Here is a 19,299-nt window from a genome sequence, read left to right as displayed (position 1 = left end):
CCGCCGTTGAGGCCGCCGCTGAGGATCCACGCATAGGGGAAGACAGCTCTGCACCTCTGCTCTGCGCAGCCTTCATTCCGGATGAAGATAGAAGATGATGGAGCCGCCTGGAAGAAGACCTTCTCCGCCGGACTTCAGGAATAGTGAGTACCTATTTGGGGCTTAGTCTTTTTTTTTTTAGGGTGGCTTTTTTATTTAGATTAGGGTTTTTTGGGTTGGAAAAGAGCCGATTGCCCTTTTAAGGGCAGCAAAAGAGCTGAATGCGCTTTTAAGGGCAATACCCATGCAAATGCCCCTTTAGGGGCAATAGGTAGTTTAGGTTTTTTTTAGTTTTAGTTTTTTTTTTATTTTGGGGGGTTTGGTTGGTGGGGGGTTTTACTGTTAGGGGGTAATTGGTAATTTTTGTCAGTAAAAGAGCTGTTTAACTTAGGGCAATGCCCTATAAAAGGCCCTTTTAAGGGCTATTGGTAGTTTAGTATTAGATTAGGGGGTCATTTTTATTTTTATAGAGGTATTAGTTTAGGTTTAACATTTTTATTTTGGATATTTTTTTCTGTAATTTTACTTTTTTGTAACTTTAACTTGGGGGTTTGTATTTTTTAAACATAGACTGCCCTCCGGGCAGGCTTATCACCTAGTATTTAATAAAGGTTTTAACTATATATTTACTGTAAATATTTGACATTCCAATGTTCTGCACATAGCAAAATATGTTCTATGTATTTATAAATATATATTCCTATATATATCTGGACATATCAAAACTTATATACAATCATCTAAATAAATAGGTAAACATATATATTGTACCAAAATATCATCAGATATATGCAGAAATATGTATTTATGAATAAATAGAACATATTCTTCTATGTCAAAAACATTACAATGTGAAATATTAACATTTTCCTGTTGGATTAGTGGACTTGAGACTATGTGATTGGGTTTGCCCGAAAGTAAGGTGTTTTTCCTACTTTTTTTTGCTCCTTTGACTTTTATGGGGGAATACGTTATCGCAAGCAATATTCTAAGTTCAGCCTTTTATGCTCGTGGGGTTAGTGTGCAAGCAAAAACTTTTTACTTTGAACTTGTAATCTGAGCGCTAAACGTTGCGCACAGAAAACTTACTTCTAGCAAAGTTAGCATGCAAGCGGCAGTGTTAAATACTGCTCCACTTATAATCTGACCCTTCATGTTTACTGTTCACTGTGACCATAACAACATTACAAGATAACTGAACAAAACTACTGACCCCTTTATTCGTTTATAAGCAAACTATTATCAGTATTTGTATATTGATAAACATTTATTTTTATTCATTGTTCTTTTATGTGAATTTATTTTTTGTGGTTTGCACATATTTTTTTTTTATATTAAATAAGTATATGTTTATTTATTAATTGGATGAGTCATCTGTTGTAGTAATTTGACTATTTCAGAATGCTAATAAAAGGGATAGGAAAGTCAAAATTAAACTTGCGTGATTCAGATAGAGCATGTCATTTTAAGACACTCTTAAATTCACTTCTATTTTCAAAAAAGCTTCATTCTCTTGGTATCCCTTGTTGAAAAAAAATACAAACATATCCTACACTAGTGGGAGCTAGCTGCTTATTGGTGCCTACACATATTTGTCTTTTGTGATTGGTTAACTAGATGTGTTCAGCTAGCTGCCAATAGTGCAATGCTGTTCCTTAAAGGGACAGCAAGCTTACAGAATAATGTTATATAATTCTGCACATAATGCAGAATTATATAACATTATTTTAGCAGTAAGTTCATAAATTAAAAGAATTGCGATATTTTTTAGTGTAAAGTTGGACTCTGCTCCAGGCGCTACTGAGAGGGGCTTGGATTTCCAAAGCGCTTCGCTGGCGTGCTGACAAGTCACAGCACGCCCGATCGTGCTATTGGACTAAATGTTGCTCACTCTTGTCTGGTAGGGGGAGCAAGCTACATTTAGTCCAATGGCGCAATCAGGCTTGCTGTGAGTAGCTAGCAAACCCTCAAAGAGCTCTGGAAATCCAAGATTCGCTCAGTAGAGCCTGGAGCGGAGTCCAACTTTACACAAAAAAAACTCACAATGCTTTTAATTTATGAAGTTACCGCTAAGATAATGTTATATAATCCTGCACAATGTGCAGGATTATGTAACATTATTCTGTAAGTTTACTGTCCCTTTAAGCAAAGGCTAACAAGATAATGAAGCAAATTTAATAAAAGAAGTAAATTGGAAAGTTGTTTAAAATGTTATATTCTATTCAAATCATGAAAAAAATTGGGGTTTCATGCCCTTTAAGTATAAATGTTTTGGGCTTTTAAGATAATCTTTTAAATAATTTAGACTTGTGTAACACTGTATTGTCCAACTAAGGTAAAGAAGCCACAAAGTGTTAATCTATATCTGTCCTGGCATTATCCCCCCCCCCACTTAACCCTACTAACCCTATCTGTAACATGCATGATCCAATACTCTGTATCTGGCTTGTTCGTCTACTCTGTGTGTATTCAGTACATATATTTGTGAATCTATCTGTATATATTTAGTTTTCAGACATTATCTTGCAAAAAATGTTATGTTTAAGTTAAGGTTATGTAGAAGTGCATATATACTTTTAATTAATTTAGAGAGTTTTAAAACATAAACATATGTCCGTGTTTCATTATGCATTTAACCCCATAAAACAGTTTAACTACATAGAAAAATTTGCATCCCTGCCATGTTTCTGTGCCATTCCACAAAAGGATAAAACTGCTGATTGGTAGATACGTATGTAAGCTTTTTCTTATTGGCTACTGCTATGTCCTTATCATGAGCTACAATGTATTCTTTCCAGAAAGGGTGGTCGATTCATTGAATAAATTCCAATGAAGTTAGTAAATACAAACACTGTGGGGGACATAAAAAATGCCTGGCATACTTAAGACTTTTTGAGCCTATGGTTCTGCAATCAAAATCTAGGTTTTATTATTATCGGTTATTTGTAGAGCGCCAACAGATTCTGCAGCGCTAACCTATGCATTTCACTATGTGTGCAAATTTAACTATTTTAATTCATATTCATAAATAATAAAAGAGGTTTAATCTAGTATTTGTGGAAAAGTTCAATAGAATTCTAACCAGTCTACTTTGAAGTTCCCCTAATATACAGTATCTTCCAAAATGTACAGGATTATTTTTGGGAAATAAACCTGCTATAATGTTAAATGTATGTTTAACACCAAAATAAACATGTCGCCAAGATGTCTTTTAATAACTAATATTATTGCAATAATGTTTAACAGGATGAAGAATTGCTCTGAGATATTAGAAGCATTTAAGAAAGCATTTATCAAAAAGGATCCATGTTCTGTTTTACCTTCAGACTATGAGCTGTATATTAATCTGACCTTTCATGACATCCCTTCAAGTAAGGTGCTGTATTCAACTAGATTCTATAACATTTAAACTTATTTCACAACCACATTATTTGCTTTATTATGTGACTTCATTTTAAACCAATGTTGTTTGATATTCAAATGAGATTGAAACAAAATAGATAAATCAATCTGTTTCATTGTTGTAATAAAAAGCATTGGGCATGCAGTAAAGTGCAGTCAGGAGAGGCAGGTGAGGCAAAAAAATCAATAACAGCAGAACTTAATATAAAACAAATCTAACTTTTTTTTATATGGAATCTAGGAGAGAGACAGTGAGCAGGTCTGCCTCTCTCTATTGCGTAATAACTGCATTACCTAATGAGCCTTGAGCGCCAGCAACACCCAGTGTCAAGTTATGACTCAGCGCTGCTAATAAACCCCAAATTGAGGCAGCTCTCATAGCTGCCTCATGGGAGCGGGAGTTAAAGAAATAACATTACCCAGTCACGCAGGACCATTTTTAGGGGTTCAAAACTTCAAGTGTGATGTGAGTGTGAGAATTATTTTATAATTGTAACAACTGACAGTCATAAACAATGGGTCTGGAGATATTAACAATCATCAGCAGTGACTTGCTCAGTGTACTGCTGCCATGAAAAATGCAGGGTAATTGGCAGGGAGAGAGCTGCACCTCTTCCATAGCAGCATGTATAGCACAACTTTCCTTCCCACATCCTGTTGTTTTCTTTCTAATGACACAGTAAGTCCACGGATCATCAATAATTACTGTTGGGAATATCACTCCTGGCCAGCAGGAGGAGGCAAAGAGCACCACAGCAAAGCGGATAAATATCACTTACCTACCCACAATCCCCCAGTCATTCTCTTTGCCTACAGTGCAAGGAGGAGGTGATGTTTAGATGTCTGATAAGAAGTTTTCTTCAATCAAGATTTCATTGTTTTAAAGCAGAGTAGGTTTGCTCTGATCTTTCCTGGGGTCTAGCCTCAGTCCACGTCAGTCTCTTCAGTAGGGCAGTAGTGGCTTTTGAGCAATTGAGAACTTCTGAGGTACAATCCTCTCTGCGTTTTCCCAAGGTTGTTGCTGCCCCAATCAGAAAGCCTGAATAGGTTTACTCCGATTCTTTCTTTTTCCACAGGTCCATGTGAGGTGCTGCACCCTCTCAAACCAGGTGAGCTGTCCTGCTGCCGGGCAGACTGTTTTTTCAGGTAAGTGCCATTTTTATTTTTTCTGGGGAAAAGAACAAGCAGAAAAAAAGAAAATAATTTGGCACTTCAGCAGTTAACTACTGCTTGAACAGGGCGCTTTACATCACCCAGCTAAGAAAGGGTTAATTTATGGGCAGTATGGCAGGCACTGTGTGACAGTAAGGGGATATATTTTATTTTTAATTGGTGGCTCGGCTATGTTTGCTCCGGTAGAGATCCGGGCAGAACTGTCATTTTATTTTTTGCGGCCATGTTTACTTCCTTTTCTATACTTTGCCCGCCGGGACCGCTCCTGAACTTAATAGGGGAGGGTCCTTGTTAGAGGCGGGTTAGTTTTTAGGCACGCTTTCAGTTGTGCTGTTGGCTTGTGTTGGTGACACAGTTATTACGGCTGCTCCGTGAAGAAAATCTTTTCAAGGTCTGAAACTGACTTTTGGGAGTAGAACTCGGTTTCTTCTGGCTGCAGGACAGGTAGGCACCTCAGTGAAGCTACTGAGGTGTTTGGGTGGCCTAGGGTTTATTTCGGGCTTTGCTCCCTTCATGAAAGTTTAATTTAAAGGCACAGTACACTCAATTTATTTTTCATTAAAAACGTTTTTTTTGTTGCAAAGATGGAAGAGGCTTTACAAAGTTTCATGCCAGCTGTGTGTTGATTCCCAAGTGGAACCTCCTATACCATTTTGTTTCTCATGCATTGAAAGAACTTTGAGTTATAGAGATCACATTTTTAACCATGAGCCACCATTAGCTAAGGTGGATGCTGTTCAGTTGTCTCCTGTATCAGATATGCCGCAGCTTTCACCTCAATGGCCCCAATCTTTTCTGTCTCCACTTGCAGTGCCCTGCGTTTCCTCTAATAATCCGTGTGACAGACCCTTCGGTCAGGACTGAAAGTGTTAACTTTATTTTCTAACCACAAGTGGCTGGCTCCAGCTACAATCTAATTAATGCTTAGCATTCTATTGTTTGATCACCCCCAGAGAGAAACGCCTAAGTGATAAGGAGAGTCAAGAGTGTCCTGTGGTTGAAGTGTTTAAGTAATATAATCCTATTGTATCATGTCAAGGGCGCTTCTCCCTTTTATCTAATGTACAACATTCTTTCAACCCCCATCTGAGGGGGGGGGGTCAAAAACCTGTATAAATCTGTGTGCTGCCTTCAAATAAAGTTGTTATCCTGTTTTAAACCTGAAATGTGGAGCTTGGTCTCATGTTTGCAGGGAAACTGATCAAGGTTGTGAAGTGCTGATTCTGTATGCAGGACATTGTTCATCTGGTATTAACCCTTGGTATACAGTTGGTACCGTAACATTGGTGGCAAGCGACGGGAGAATCCTTATCGCCCAAAGGAGCAACTACGGATCCAGACCGAATGGGAACACCGTATGAAAGGCTAAAAAGAGCTACCCTTAAAGACCTGCTAGAGCAACGGGGCCAACAAACCAGTAACCTCAGGAAGAGGGAGATTATTGCAAGACTGTCCGAGATGGACGGAGTATCAGGGCACGAAGGAACCAATGAGCCCAGCATGTCAGACAGAACCCCCGAAGAAGCAAGCTTTGACCGGGCGGTCAAAATAAGACTGGCACATTATGGCCCCAACCCATCTGCGGAAATTATCGACCGGGTCATAGCAGCTGTGGAGGCCAACCTACTTCGCCAAAGCGGCGCTGCAGCAGTCCAAGTCACCGCAACCCCAGTGGAAAAGAGAAAAGTGCATTTTACCGCTTTTAAAAACTTTCTGGAAACAGAAGGAGAGATTGATGGGTACCTTGCGGATTTTGAGAGACAATGTGCACTACACCAGGTACCCGCAGAGGACTGGGTCACGATATTATCCGGAAAATTATCCGGCCGGGCCAGTGAGGCTTTTCGGGCCATTCCAGATGAGGAAGTTGGGGATTATAATACTGTGAAAGAGGCTCTGCTCTCCAGGTATGCGGTTACACCGGAGGCATACCGGAGGCGGTTCAGAGACACTGTTAAATTGGCTGGCGATTCCTACGTTGAGTGGGCATGTAAGGTGCACCGCACAGCATCGCACTGGTTGGCGGGGTGCCAAGCCGTGTCTGGGGAAGAGGTGCTGCAGCTATTCCTGTTGGAACATTGCTTTGACAAGTTATCAGCAGGAGTTAGGGAGTGGGTTCGGGACCGTAAACCCTCCACCCTGCATGAAGCTGCTCGCTTGGCAGATGAGTATACGGATGCCCGCAAACTGGACACTGCTACCACTAAGCCCCCTGCTAAAGTGGAGTACAGCCCCCCGGCCACCCCAGCAGCTGCCATTTACCAACCCCCGGTGCACCGCTATGCCACACAGCCTCCAGTCACGAACTACCCTCAGACAGCCCGGTTCACCTCACGGGATTACTCCCAGCCTATCCGGTGCTTTGGATGTAAGCAAATCGGACACAAAAGGTCGGAGTGTCCCCTCAACACGGCCAACCAAGCACAGTCCTGGAGGAGACCCGCCGCCGGAATCCCACGTAACCCTCAGCCCGCTGCCCACTGCGTAGAGGATCAAGAGTGTTGGGGCATCCTACATGAAGCAGACCCCGTACAAGCTGTCCATCGGGATAACCGGCAACAGCACCGGCAACTGGTTAAAGTAAATGGGAAGGAGGTCAGTGGTCTACGGGATACTGGTGCTACCATGACCTTGCTCCAAAAGAACTTGGTGTCCGAGAACCAGCACACTGGAGACACTGTGGCTGTGAGGGTGGCAGGGGGCACTGTGTTCCGCCTACCTGTTGCCCGGGTACATTTGGATTGGGGAGTGGGCGCTAGACATGTGAATGTGGGGGTCATGAGGGATTTACCAGCTGATGTTCTCCTTGGAAATGACTTGGCCCCCCTTGTTTCGGCCTACGCTCCCATGGGTCCCGTTGATGTTAACCCGGTGACTACCCGTGCCCAGGCCCGTGCCACCGAGACCGACCCACCTGCTGCTGAGACCCAGGTAAGACTCTCTTCCCCGACTTATACCCTAGACCAGACCCCCTTGAGTTGGGATACCCCAGAGACGTACGGGAGGGAAACCCGGGAGGATCCGACCCTTCAGAAGTACAGGGCTAGGGCAGACACTGGAGAAGAGGGAGTAGATGGGGAACGTTATGAGTGGATGGGGGATAGGCTATATAGAATCCCCAAACCTGCCCAGAAAAGTACTGCCCTTCCGCCAAATCGGCAGCTGGTAGTGCCTGCAAAATACCGGCAAGAGATTCTGCGGATTGGGCACGATGTACCGTTAGCTGGACATCTAGGGTCCCGCCGCACCGCTCATAGGATCACCCAGAATTTCTTCTGGCCCAATTTTAACCGAGATGTGCGGGTATATTGTAGTACTTGTGACACCTGTCAACGGGTGGGTAAGCGGGGGGACCACCCCAAAGCTAGGCTTATGTCTATGCCTGTCATTGGGGAACCCTTTTCCCGCATAGCCGTTGACATTGTGGGTCCCCTTGCCAGGGCTAGTCCATCAGGTAAGAAGTATATTCTCACTGTGGTGGACTATGCCACTCGTTACCCAGAGGCAGTAGCACTGTCGAATATAGAGGCAGAGACAGTCGCTGATGCCCTAGTTAAGGTTTTTACTAGGGTCGGGTTCCCTAAGGAGATTCTCTCTGATCAGGGGACCCAGTTTACCGCGGTGCTCACCCAGCAGCTGTGGAAGGTGTGTGGCATTAAACCGTTGCTCAGTTCGCCTTATCACCCCCAGACTAACGGTCTCTGCGAGCGCTTTAATGGCACCCTCAAGCAGATGCTGAGGACCTTCACGGACACTTGCAGAGACTGGGAACGATTCCTGCCTCATCTGCTATTTGCGTACAGGGAGGTGCCCCAGGAGTCCACTGGGTTCTCTCCCTTTGAGTTACTCTATGGGAGAAGTGTCCGCGGCCCTCTGGACCTCATTAGAGGACACTGGGAGGGAGAGATAGAGCAGGAGGGAACCCCCATCGTGCCATATGTTCTGGAACTCCGGGACCGCATGGAGAAACTGTCTCTGATGGTAAGAGGGAATCTCCAGGTGGCCCAGGAAAGACAGAAGGGGTGGTACGATCAAGGTGCCCGGCAGCGGGTCTTCCAGGTTGGACAGAAGGTTTTGGTGCTCAAGCCTGTGAAGGCCAACAAGATGCAAGCATCTTGGCAGGGCCCGTATAAAGTGTTATCCCGGGTGTGTGATACTACCTATGTTATAGCCAGCTGTGCAGATGAGAGGATCCAGCGATCCTTTCATGTGAACATGCTGAAGGAGTATCAGGAGAGGCCAGAGGACGTAGCCGCAGTATGTGCCCCTGCTGCAGATGACCCAGAGAACTTACCCCTACCCGACTTATTAGAGAAGGACCCCCAGACTGACCTCACTAGTCTTGTGCAGCTAGGGGACCGGTTGAACCCTACCGAGAGGGTACAGGCAAGACAGCTCCTGTGGGAGAAGCAGGCGACGTTCTCCCAAGAGCCCGGCTACACTACCCTAGCTGTACATAAAGTAGAGACTCCCGGACAGAATCCCCTGCGACAGCCTCCCTACCGTATACCCGAAGCAGTCCGAGAAGGAATGCGGAAGGAGATACAGGAGATGGCCCGGCTGGGAGTGATCGAGCCCTCCGATAGTCCTTGGGCTTCCCCTGTAGTCCTGGTACCTAAGAAGGATGGAACCACCCGGTTCTGTGTGGACTACAGGCGGCTCAACGAGAGGACCACCACTGACGCCTACCCGATGCCCCGGGTAGACGAATTACTAGACCGTATTGCTAGGGGGCGCTATCTGACAACCATAGACCTGTGTAAAGGCTATTGGCAGATTCCCCTGGCCGAGGATGCTATCCCCAAGTCGGCCTTCGTCACCCCATTCGGCCTGTACCAGTTTAAGGTCATGCCCTTTGGGATGAAGAATGCTCCGGCTACCTTCCAGCGTATGGTGGATAGACTCCTTGATGGCTTCCAGGAATTTGCTTGTGCATACCTGGACGACATTGCGGTTTACAGTGGGTCCTGGGAAGAACACCTTACCCATGTAGGGCTGGTACTGGACAAGATTCGGGCCGCTGGCCTGACCTTGAAACCGGACAAGTGCCATCTAGGTATGGCTGAAGTACAGTACTTGGGGCACCGAGTGGGGTGTGGGAGCCAGAGACCGGAGCCAGCCAAGGTAGAGGCTGTGGCTAACTGGCCCACACCTATCACTAAGACCCAAGTACTAGCCTTCCTGGGGACGGCCGGGTATTACCGACGTTTTGTCCCCGACTACAGTACTATCGCCAAGCCCCTGACTGACCTGACTAAAAAGAACCTCCCCAAACAGGTCCTGTGGTCTCCAGCTTGTGAAGCCGCGTTTCAGGCACTGAAGCAGGCCCTTGTGAATGCCCCTGTCTTGGCTGCCCCAGTTCCCAACAAACGTTTTCTCATTCATACAGATGCTTCCATGTATGGACTGGGGGCTGTACTGAGTCAAGTCGGGGAGGATGGAGGAGAGCATCCTGTCGCATACCTAAGCAGAAAGTTATTACCTCGGGAAGTAAGCTATGCGGCAGTGGAGAAAGAATGTTTAGCCCTGGTCTGGGCACTGAAAAAGTTGAACCCTTATCTATATGGACAGGAATTTTCCCTCATAACGGACCACAATCCCTTAGTCTGGCTCAACCGGGTCTCAGGAGACAATGGTAGATTGCTGAGGTGGAGTTTAGCCCTCCAGCCCTATAACTTCACCATCAGCTACCGGCCCGGTAAGCTAAACGGGAATGCCGATGGATTGTCCCGGCAAACTGATATGCCTACCACCACCCAGTCCGGTCATCCCCAAGTTGACCCGCCAAAGGGTCAAGCCGGGTCTGCCGGAGTGTTCCACAAGGGGGGAGCTATGTGACAGACCCTTCGGTCAGGACTGAAAGTGTTAACTTTATTTTCTAACCACAAGTGGCTGGCTCCAGCTACAATCTAATTAATGCTTAGCATTCTATTGTTTGATCACCCCCAGAGAGAAACGCCTAAGTGATAAGGAGAGTCAAGAGTGTCCTGTGGTTGAAGTGTTTAAGTAATATAATCCTATTGTATCATGTCAAGGGCGCTTCTCCCTTTTATCTAATGTACAACATTCTTTCAACCCCCATCTGAGGGGGGGGGTCAAAAACCTGTATAAATCTGTGTGCTGCCTTCAAATAAAGTTGTTATCCTGTTTTAAACCTGAAATGTGGAGCTTGGTCTCATGTTTGCAGGGAAACTGATCAAGGTTGTGAAGTGCTGATTCTGTATGCAGGACATTGTTCATCTGGTATTAACCCTTGGTATACAGTTGGTACCGTAACAATCCGATGGGAGTTTCTTTGCAGGGTATTGCTACCCAGGTATCTTCTGCGGTATCTGAGGCCTTGTCAGCTTTTCCCATGTTGCAGGGGAAGCGTAAAAGGAAACTTAAGGAATCAGGGAGTAAGGTTTCTGATCAAGTTGTGGCTATCCAAGATGCTCCTTCCCACAAGTCGGAGGAGGAAGACATTTCAATAGCGTCTGAGGGTGAAATCTCAGACTCAGACAGTATAATTCCTTCTTCTGATGCTGAAGTTGTATCCTTCAGATTTAGCTAGAACACCTCTGCATGTTACTTAAGGAGGATTTGGCTACCTTGGACGACTCCAATACAATGTTCGTAGTCAACCCTAAGAAATCTAGTAAGCTGAACAAGTACTTTGATGTTCCCTCCGCTGTGGAGGTTTTCCCTGTGCCAGACCGCGCTACAGAGATTATTGCTCGGGAGTTGGTGAGACCTGGAATTCCCTTTACTCCATCTCCAATTTTCAAGAAAATATTTCCTATAGCGGACTCTATTAAGGAGTCGTGGCAAACGGTTCCTAAGGTGGAAGGAGCGATTTCCACTTTGGATAAGAGGACTACTATTCCCATAGAGGATAGCTGTTCTTTTAAGGATCCAATGGATAAGAAGCTGGAGGCATTTTTAAAGAAGACGTACGTCCACCAGGGTCTCCAATGGCAGCCTGTGGTGTCTATTTCTACTGTCACCAGCGCTGCAGCTTACTGGTTTGATGCAATGTCAGATTCTATTCGGACAGATACTCCTCTTGAGGAGATCTAGGACAGGATTAAGGCCCTGAAGTTAGCCAATTTTTATTACGGATGCTTCCTTACAAGTCATTAAATTAAGAGCAAAATTTTTTGGTTTTGCGGTCCTAGCTCGCAGAGCCTTATGGTTAAAGTCTTGGTCTGCGGATGTTTCACCTAAGTCCAAGCTTTTGGTGACCCCCTACAAGGGTAAAACCTTGTTTGGGCCTGGTTTGGCTGAAATGATCTCAGATATTACAGGAAGGAAGGGTTCTTTTCTTCCTCAAGATAAAAAGAATAAGCAGAAAGAACGTCAGAGTAATTTTCATTCCTTTCGTAACTTTAGAGGTAAGCCCACCTCCCCCTCCTCCAAGCAAGATCAAGTCAAGTCTTCCTGGAAACCTAGCCAGACTTGGAATAAGGGCAAGCAGACTAAGAAACCCACAGCATGAAGGGACGGCCCCCAATCCGGGAGCAGATCTAGCAGGGGGCAGACTTTCTTTTTTCTCTCAAGCCTGGATAAGAGATGTTCCGGATCCCTGGGCGAGATTAAAAGAGAGGCATTCTTACATTGTGTCAAGGACCTTGCCACTCTGTAAAAGTTCCTGTTCCTCCTCAGCAACAGGGTCTGGGATTTTACTCAAATCTGTTCGTAGTTTCCAAAAAGGAGGGAACTTTCAGGCCAATCTTAGACCTGAAGTTACTAAACAAGTTTCTCTTGGTCCAAGAGGGTTAGTTCATGACAACCATAGACCTAAAGGACGCATACCTTCATGTTCCCATTCACAAGGACCATCACAATTTTATGAGATTCGCCTTCTTGGACAATCACTTTCAGTTTGTGGCCCTTCCATTCGGCCTTGCCACAGCTCCCAGAATTTTTTCAAAGTTTCTGGGGGCTGTTTTGCCAGTGATTCGGTCTTGGGGCATTGCAGTGGCACCATACCTGGACAACATTCTGGTTCAGGCGCCGTCTTTTCAACAAGCAAACTCTCATACAGAGACCTTGTTGTCTTTTCTTCGCTCCCACGGTTGGAAGGTCAATCTGGGAAAAAGTTCTCTGATTCCAGCTACAAGGGTTGTGCTCTTGGGGACCATAATAGACTCCCTGTTAATGAAGATATTTTGGACGGAGGTTAGAAAGACAAAGATTTTCTACTTTTGCCTTGCCCTTCTGTCCTCTCCTCGGCCATTGGTGGCTCAATGTAATTGGTCTGATGGTGGCTTCCATGGACATCATCCCGTTCGCTCGGTTCCATCTCAGACCTCTGCAGTTATGCATGCTCATACAATGGAACGGGGACTATGCGGATCTGTCTCTTCGAATAGATCTGGATCAGGCGACAATAGACTCTCTTCCATGGTGGTTGTCTCTGGACCATCTCTCCAAGGGAACTTGCTTCCGCAGACCCTCCTGGGCGATCGTGACCACAGATGCCAGCCTTCTGGGTTGGGGAGCAGTCTGGGGCTCATTGAAAAATCAGGGTCTATGGACTCGGGAGGGGTCTGCTCTCCCCATAAACATCCTAGAGCTGAGAGTGATCTTCATTGCTCTGCTGACCTGACCTCATTTAGCCTTAGCCCGGTTTATCAGGTTTCAGTCGGACAACCTAACCTCAGTGGCGTACATCAACCACCAGGGGGGAACTCTGAGTTTCTTGGCCATGGCAGAAGTGACCCAAATTATTCAGTGGGTAAAGACCCACAACTGCTGTCTTTCTGCTATCCACATCCTATGAGTGGACAATTGGGAAGCGGATTTTCTGAGCAGACAGACTTTTCATCCCGAGGATTGGGAACTTTATCTGGAGGTGTTTTCTAGTTTGACTCTCATATGGAGGCAGCCAGAACTGGATCTCATGGCTTCTCGGCAGAATGCCAAGCTCCTGAGGTACGTCTCGAGGTCAAGGGATCCACAGGCAGTCTTGATAGATGCTCTGGCGGTTCCTTGGAACTTCAGTATAGCACACCTATTTCCTCTATTCGCTCTCCTTCCAAGGGTCATTGCTCGGATCAAGCAGGAGAGGGCATCAGTGATTCTCATAGCTCCGGCGGTGCCTCGCAGGATTTGTTATGCAGACCTAGTGGAAATGTCATCCTTTCCTCCTTGAAGACTTCATCTGTGGAAGGACTTCTACTTCAGGGTTTCTTCCTTCATCCAAATCTCGTTTCTCTGAAGCTGACTGCTTGGAGATTGAACGCTTAATTGAGACCTTGATCCAGGCTCGTAAGCCTGTGACTCGTAGGATTTACCATAAGATTTGGCGTAAATATTTGTATTGGTGTGAATCCAAAGGATACTCTTGGAGTAGAGTCAGGATTCCTAGCATTTTGTCTTTTCTCCAGGACAGTCTGGAGAAGGGTTTGTCGGCTAGTACTCTGAAGGGTCAGATTTCGGCATTGTCTATTTTATTGCACAAGCGTCTGGCGGGTGTGCCAGATGTGCAATTGTTTTGTCAGGCCTTGGTCAGGATCCGGCCTGTGTTTAAACTGGTTACTCCTCCCATAGTTACTCAAGTCATAGGAAAGAATTTAAATAATGAATGAGACTTTCATTCATCAAATGTGTAGGATAAACTTATCTTCTGAGAATTTCACCTTGTACTGCCAGAACAGTAAGCGCCTTTCATCCGCCTGCCATATTCTTCAATTGATTGACAGATGACTCCTCTGCAAACCACTAATCATTGTTTCCCCCCGGGCGTGACTTTTGTGCAAAGGGCTGAACACCCCGGGGGGGGGGGGGAACAGTGATAAGTCGCTTGCAGATTAGTCATCTGTCAATCAATTAATATATATAGCGGGCAGAGGAACGGCGCTTATCATTCTGACATTACAAGGTGAAATTCTCAGAAGATAAGTATATCCTACACATTTGATGAATGAAAGTCTCATTCATTTTTTTAATTCTTTCCTATGACTTGAGCGACTATGCTCAAGTTTACATTCACTTTAATAGAAATAGTTTCACTATGTACTATTCATCATTTTAAAATGATTTTTTTATTATATTTAACGTCATTTTAATTTAATTACTTCATGTCACAGCCCCACACGAGGGCTATGTTCTCTACAGGAAGGCAAAGGAGTAACTTTTTCTTTGTTGTAGTAACTAGGAGACCTGCTCTACCTCTAGTCAGTTTCTTGCCCATGCTCAGTAGAGGACTTTTGCTGCAAAAATCATGTGACAGTATAATATCGGCTTCCTTATCTCATTAAAGGCCGTGGCTACACTGAGAATTTCTAAGTGCTCATTTTGCAACAAAACAAGTAATACATAACTCAATCTGTCTTTTTATGTTTACTTTGATTTAACATATTTTTACTAATAGAGCACTCTTTCATATCCATTTAATAAAAGTTCCAAGACAGGTTATCTTTTAAATAAGGCCTCTTAATTTTGATCTGTCAGTCAATCAAGGTTGATTTTCTCTACACCAACATATGTAAAGAAAATATAACAGATGAGAAGGAAAAAATAAAAGCGCAAAGCAATATTAAAGGGGGCATGAGTTTGTAATATAAAAGGTTTAGTTATGCGTATTAAAACATTTGCCTTGCACATTTATGATTTTTTGCCACTTTTAATTGGTCTCAACATAGGTGATTGCATCAGAAGCAGCAAAACAATACTTTTTCTAACATAAAATTACACTGAAAAACAATGGAATCCAGCCTTTTGTCAAAAATAATGATAAAATGATAAAAACTCTTTATTGCTTCCACATCATGGGAAAAAGGACAATGTTTCAAGACCTATAGTGGGCTCTTAGACATGATTAAGAGCCCACTATAGGGCTTGAAACGTTGTCCCTTTTCCCATGATGTGGAAGCAATAAAGAGGTTTTATCCTTATTTTTGACAAGAGGCTGGATTCCATTGTTTTTCATTGTGGATACTGGATTTGCAGTCCCTGCTGAATCTGTGTCCCAGGTGTGCTGTCTTCATTGATAGCATTTGAATAAAATATCTGTGGCAAGTTTTGCCTGCTCCAGTAGTAGGCCTGGATTGTCCCCTTCCCTTCAAACACATTTAAAAAATTATTTCAGCAAATAAAATATTAATGTATTCTGAAAGTTATTACACTTGTCTGGGATATTTTATTGAAGACTACGGAAAAGTCTTTTTATTACAAGGGTATCTGTCCCTTTAAAGGAGAGACAAGAAAACACAAATAACTTATTTTGATGTTTTAAGATATAGGGCTAGAATATGAGGGGCTAACATTTGCCAGCGAGCGATAAGGGGTTTATTGCAGCTGTTTGCACGTGTTGGAAGTAGCGTACATTTTACATGTTAAATGTAATTGCATTCGCTCAAGCACAATTGATGCTAAAGGTTAACTGTTGTGGTTAACTGTTGCGCTTGAATAAAGACACATCAAAAATACATTTATTTTAATTATTTTTATTGAGGAAATAGTAAATGTATTTACAGAGCTTAGTAAAGACATAACATCAAATATTCATAGCATAGCTAACTAGCGGCTAGATTTAGAGTTTTGTCGGTACTTACGGACGCGGCCAGCTTCAAAAACGTGCTCGTGCACGATTCCCCCATAGGAAACAATGGGGCAGTTTGAGCTGAAAAAAAATCTAACACCTGCAAAAAAGCAGTGTTCAGCTCCTAACGCAGCCCCATTGTTTCCTATGGGAAAACACTTCCTAAGTCTGCACCTAACACCCTAACATGTACCCCGAGTCTAAACACCCCTAACCATATACTTATTAACCCCTAATCTTCCGCCCCCGCTATCGCTGACCCCTGCATATTTTTTTAACCCCTAATCTGCCGCTCCGTACACCACCGCAACCTACATTATCCCTATGTACCCCTAATCTGCTGCCCCTAACACCGCCGACCCCTATATTATATTTATTAACCCCTAATCTGCCGCCCCCAATGTCGCCTCCACCTACCTACAATTATTAACCCCTAATCTGCCGACCGGACCTCGCTGCTACTCTAATAAATGTATTAACCCCTAAAGCTAAGTCTAACCCTAACCCTAACACCCCCCTTAGTTAAATATAATTTAAATCTGACTTCCGGGAGGCGGAGCTTTAGAGCGGTCGCATAGACAGAGAGCTCCGGGCAAGCAGCGGCCTTAAATCATTAAAAACTGCTCAAAAAGCTCAAACGCATATGTCTTACACGACCCTAAAGTCCTTTTACATCGGACAGGTCAGTGTCGGCCAAGAAGCGTGAGGGGGAATTCCACCGCCCCGGGACCCAGATAGTCGGTACACAGAGTGGCGCGAAAGCGCAGATTGCATCTCACCGGTAAGGTGCAAGGTAGCAGCAGAGAATCGAAGCGGCAAAACCGGAGGGGAGTAAAAGAATACAGGAATTAACGAAAGAATCGCCAAGCACCCAAAGTAACAGTGAGTAACAGCGAGATCATACCTCTCACAGACACAGACCCACGTGGCAGGGGAGACAATACATAGCGGCTGCAAATAAACACCAAACAGACACAAAACGAGCACGCTACAAACAAAAGACCAATAAATACACGAATCGGAAGGGGCATTTGTTGGAGGGGTCATCACAGGGCCTATAAACATTGGTATTGAAGACCCTAGAGGGCAAACCCTCACATAATCACCACGTGGGGGGGAAAAGAAAGACATAACCAGAAAACTGGGACTTAAAGCTATAAACCACCAAACAAGAACAGTATTGCAAAGGGGGAAAATCAATTTACTCTAAACAGTGAGGATGGAATATGAGGAGTGATACCCCATGATCTGGCTCTCCCCCCCATAACCCAATACACCCACGCCTAGCTAACAGAAGAGACATCTCCAGCAGGGTGAAGACCAAAAAACTGGTGGAGGCCTAACACTGTCTAACAAGACTTCAGATAACCCCATAGGACCTGAACTCCAGCCAATACATAAAAGGTGCATCTGAACAAAGGGATACACACACTTCCCTGGGACTCATCTCTAACCTGACATCAGATATCTTAGAAAAAATAAAAGAGAGCCTAACCCCAATCAACTGTATGCACAAATATTATCACAGCTTCAAAAAGAAAACAGAAACGATGACTTCTAAGAACAAGAGTGCAGACCGCAGAACAAGACATCTGGCGGAGATACATGCAGATCCCAACAATGAGGACACAATACAAGACTCTCAGTTAAAAGACACTCACCCCATAGTCTCTCAGCTGTCAGCGCTGTTCCTCCCAAAAATTGAACAACTCCAAAATGGGATGGACTCTCTTTCATCTGAGTTTAAACACTTCTCAACAAGACTGACACAAGTCGAACAAAGAATCTCAGATACAGAGATTAGACAACGTGATACCAACACGAACGTCACACAACTACAGAGACAAAACTCCCTATTACTTGCAAGAGTGGATGACCTGGAAAACAGGTCGCGGAGGAACAACCTGAGAGTCGTGGGGTTGCCAGAATCAGTCCCAGGCACTGAATTGATACGCTTCGCAGAAGTTACCTTACCACAAATATTAAAACTCACGGAAGCTGACATTCCATGTATAGCAGAAAGGGCTCATAGAGTCGGTAGGACGAGAGAAATGGACAATAGAGATACACCACCCAGGCAAGTTATGATAAAATATCTTAATTTTAAGGACAAGGTTCAACTGCTGAGAGCATACAGACAAGCTGGACCTATCCAGTATGAGGGCAAAAAACTGCACATCTTTCAAGACTACTCGGCGGATGTAACCAGGAAAAGGAGAGAGTTTTCTCCATACTGCAGACAGTTGATCGACAAAGGCATCCCAGTGGCACTACTTTACCCAGCAAAACTAAGAGTTCAAACACCTCAGGGCCCAAGACTCTTTGAATCGACGGGTCAAATACAGAAATATCTAAGACAGGTGGCAGGAGAAGAAAATCAGCAGGAAGAGGAGGAACAACATCCAATGGCAGAGCAGTGAAATCAGAACTACAACTCCCATGGGGAGGAACTTCACACAAGCAGGGCAAAACCTGTCATTGGACTGGTAGCAGGAATAAAGAAGAACGGTCTTCATCCAAGGACTATAACAAGGACTATAAAAAGGCACTGAAATGGACAGTACTAACTAAGTATTACAGTTCAAGTTATTGGGGGGGGGGGGAGGGTGGGATACTCTCTAATAAAGTAAAAAAAAATAAAAAAAAAAGAAAGGAAGAAAGAGGGAAGAGAGAGAGATTTGTTCAAGTTATCACTGTTTGGTTTAATGTTTTTGAGTTTTCTTTTTTGCTTGAATAAGATTAAGAAAGTTGCGAAGTGGGAAAACACTGCGTCTGAATTAACTTGTTGCTTAAACTGTTTTTCTCTTGTTCTCTACAAGCAGGGTGGACTCAGTTCAAGACCTCCCCTGGGACTCAGCTTCATCACTAGGAAAAGGTGTACAAGTAGGCCATAGACATATCTAAACACCAGTTGTGAACTCAGTAAGGGTAAGTGCATACTCGAATAAAACACACACCACACAACACTGTATAGCAGACACATAAAAATCACAGGAAAATGTCACTAGATCAGATTAAGATAGTAGCATGGAATGTGGGCGGGGTCACGTCACCTATAAAGAGAAAGGCAATTCTTAAATATCTTAAAAAACAAAGAGCTGACATTGCAGTACTGGAGGAGACACATCTATCACAGGAGGAACACAGGAAACTCCAAC

At 44.2% G+C, this 19,299-nt stretch overlaps 1 protein-coding gene across 4 annotated transcripts in view; it reads left to right on the top strand.

The window, feature by feature from the left end:
• BST1 (bone marrow stromal cell antigen 1) overlaps window positions 1–19,299 on the top strand; it is a 275,199-nt gene that overhangs the window by 16,344 nt on the left and 239,556 nt on the right. For all 4 annotated transcript variants that reach the window (XM_053704123.1, XM_053704120.1, XM_053704121.1 and 1 more), the window contains exon 3: window positions 3,286–3,415. In XM_053704123.1, coding sequence (XP_053560098.1) covers window positions 3,286–3,415 — 130 coding nt within the window. The remainder of the gene's footprint in view (window positions 1–3,285; window positions 3,416–19,299) is intronic.

The sequence above is a fragment of the Bombina bombina genome, chromosome 2 (genome assembly GCF_027579735.1).
Source record: "Bombina bombina isolate aBomBom1 chromosome 2, aBomBom1.pri, whole genome shotgun sequence".
Classification (NCBI taxonomy): domain Eukaryota; kingdom Metazoa; phylum Chordata; class Amphibia; order Anura; family Bombinatoridae; genus Bombina; species Bombina bombina.
Note: the sequence above shows the minus strand (reverse complement) of the source record. Positions and strands in the feature narration are given on the sequence as shown.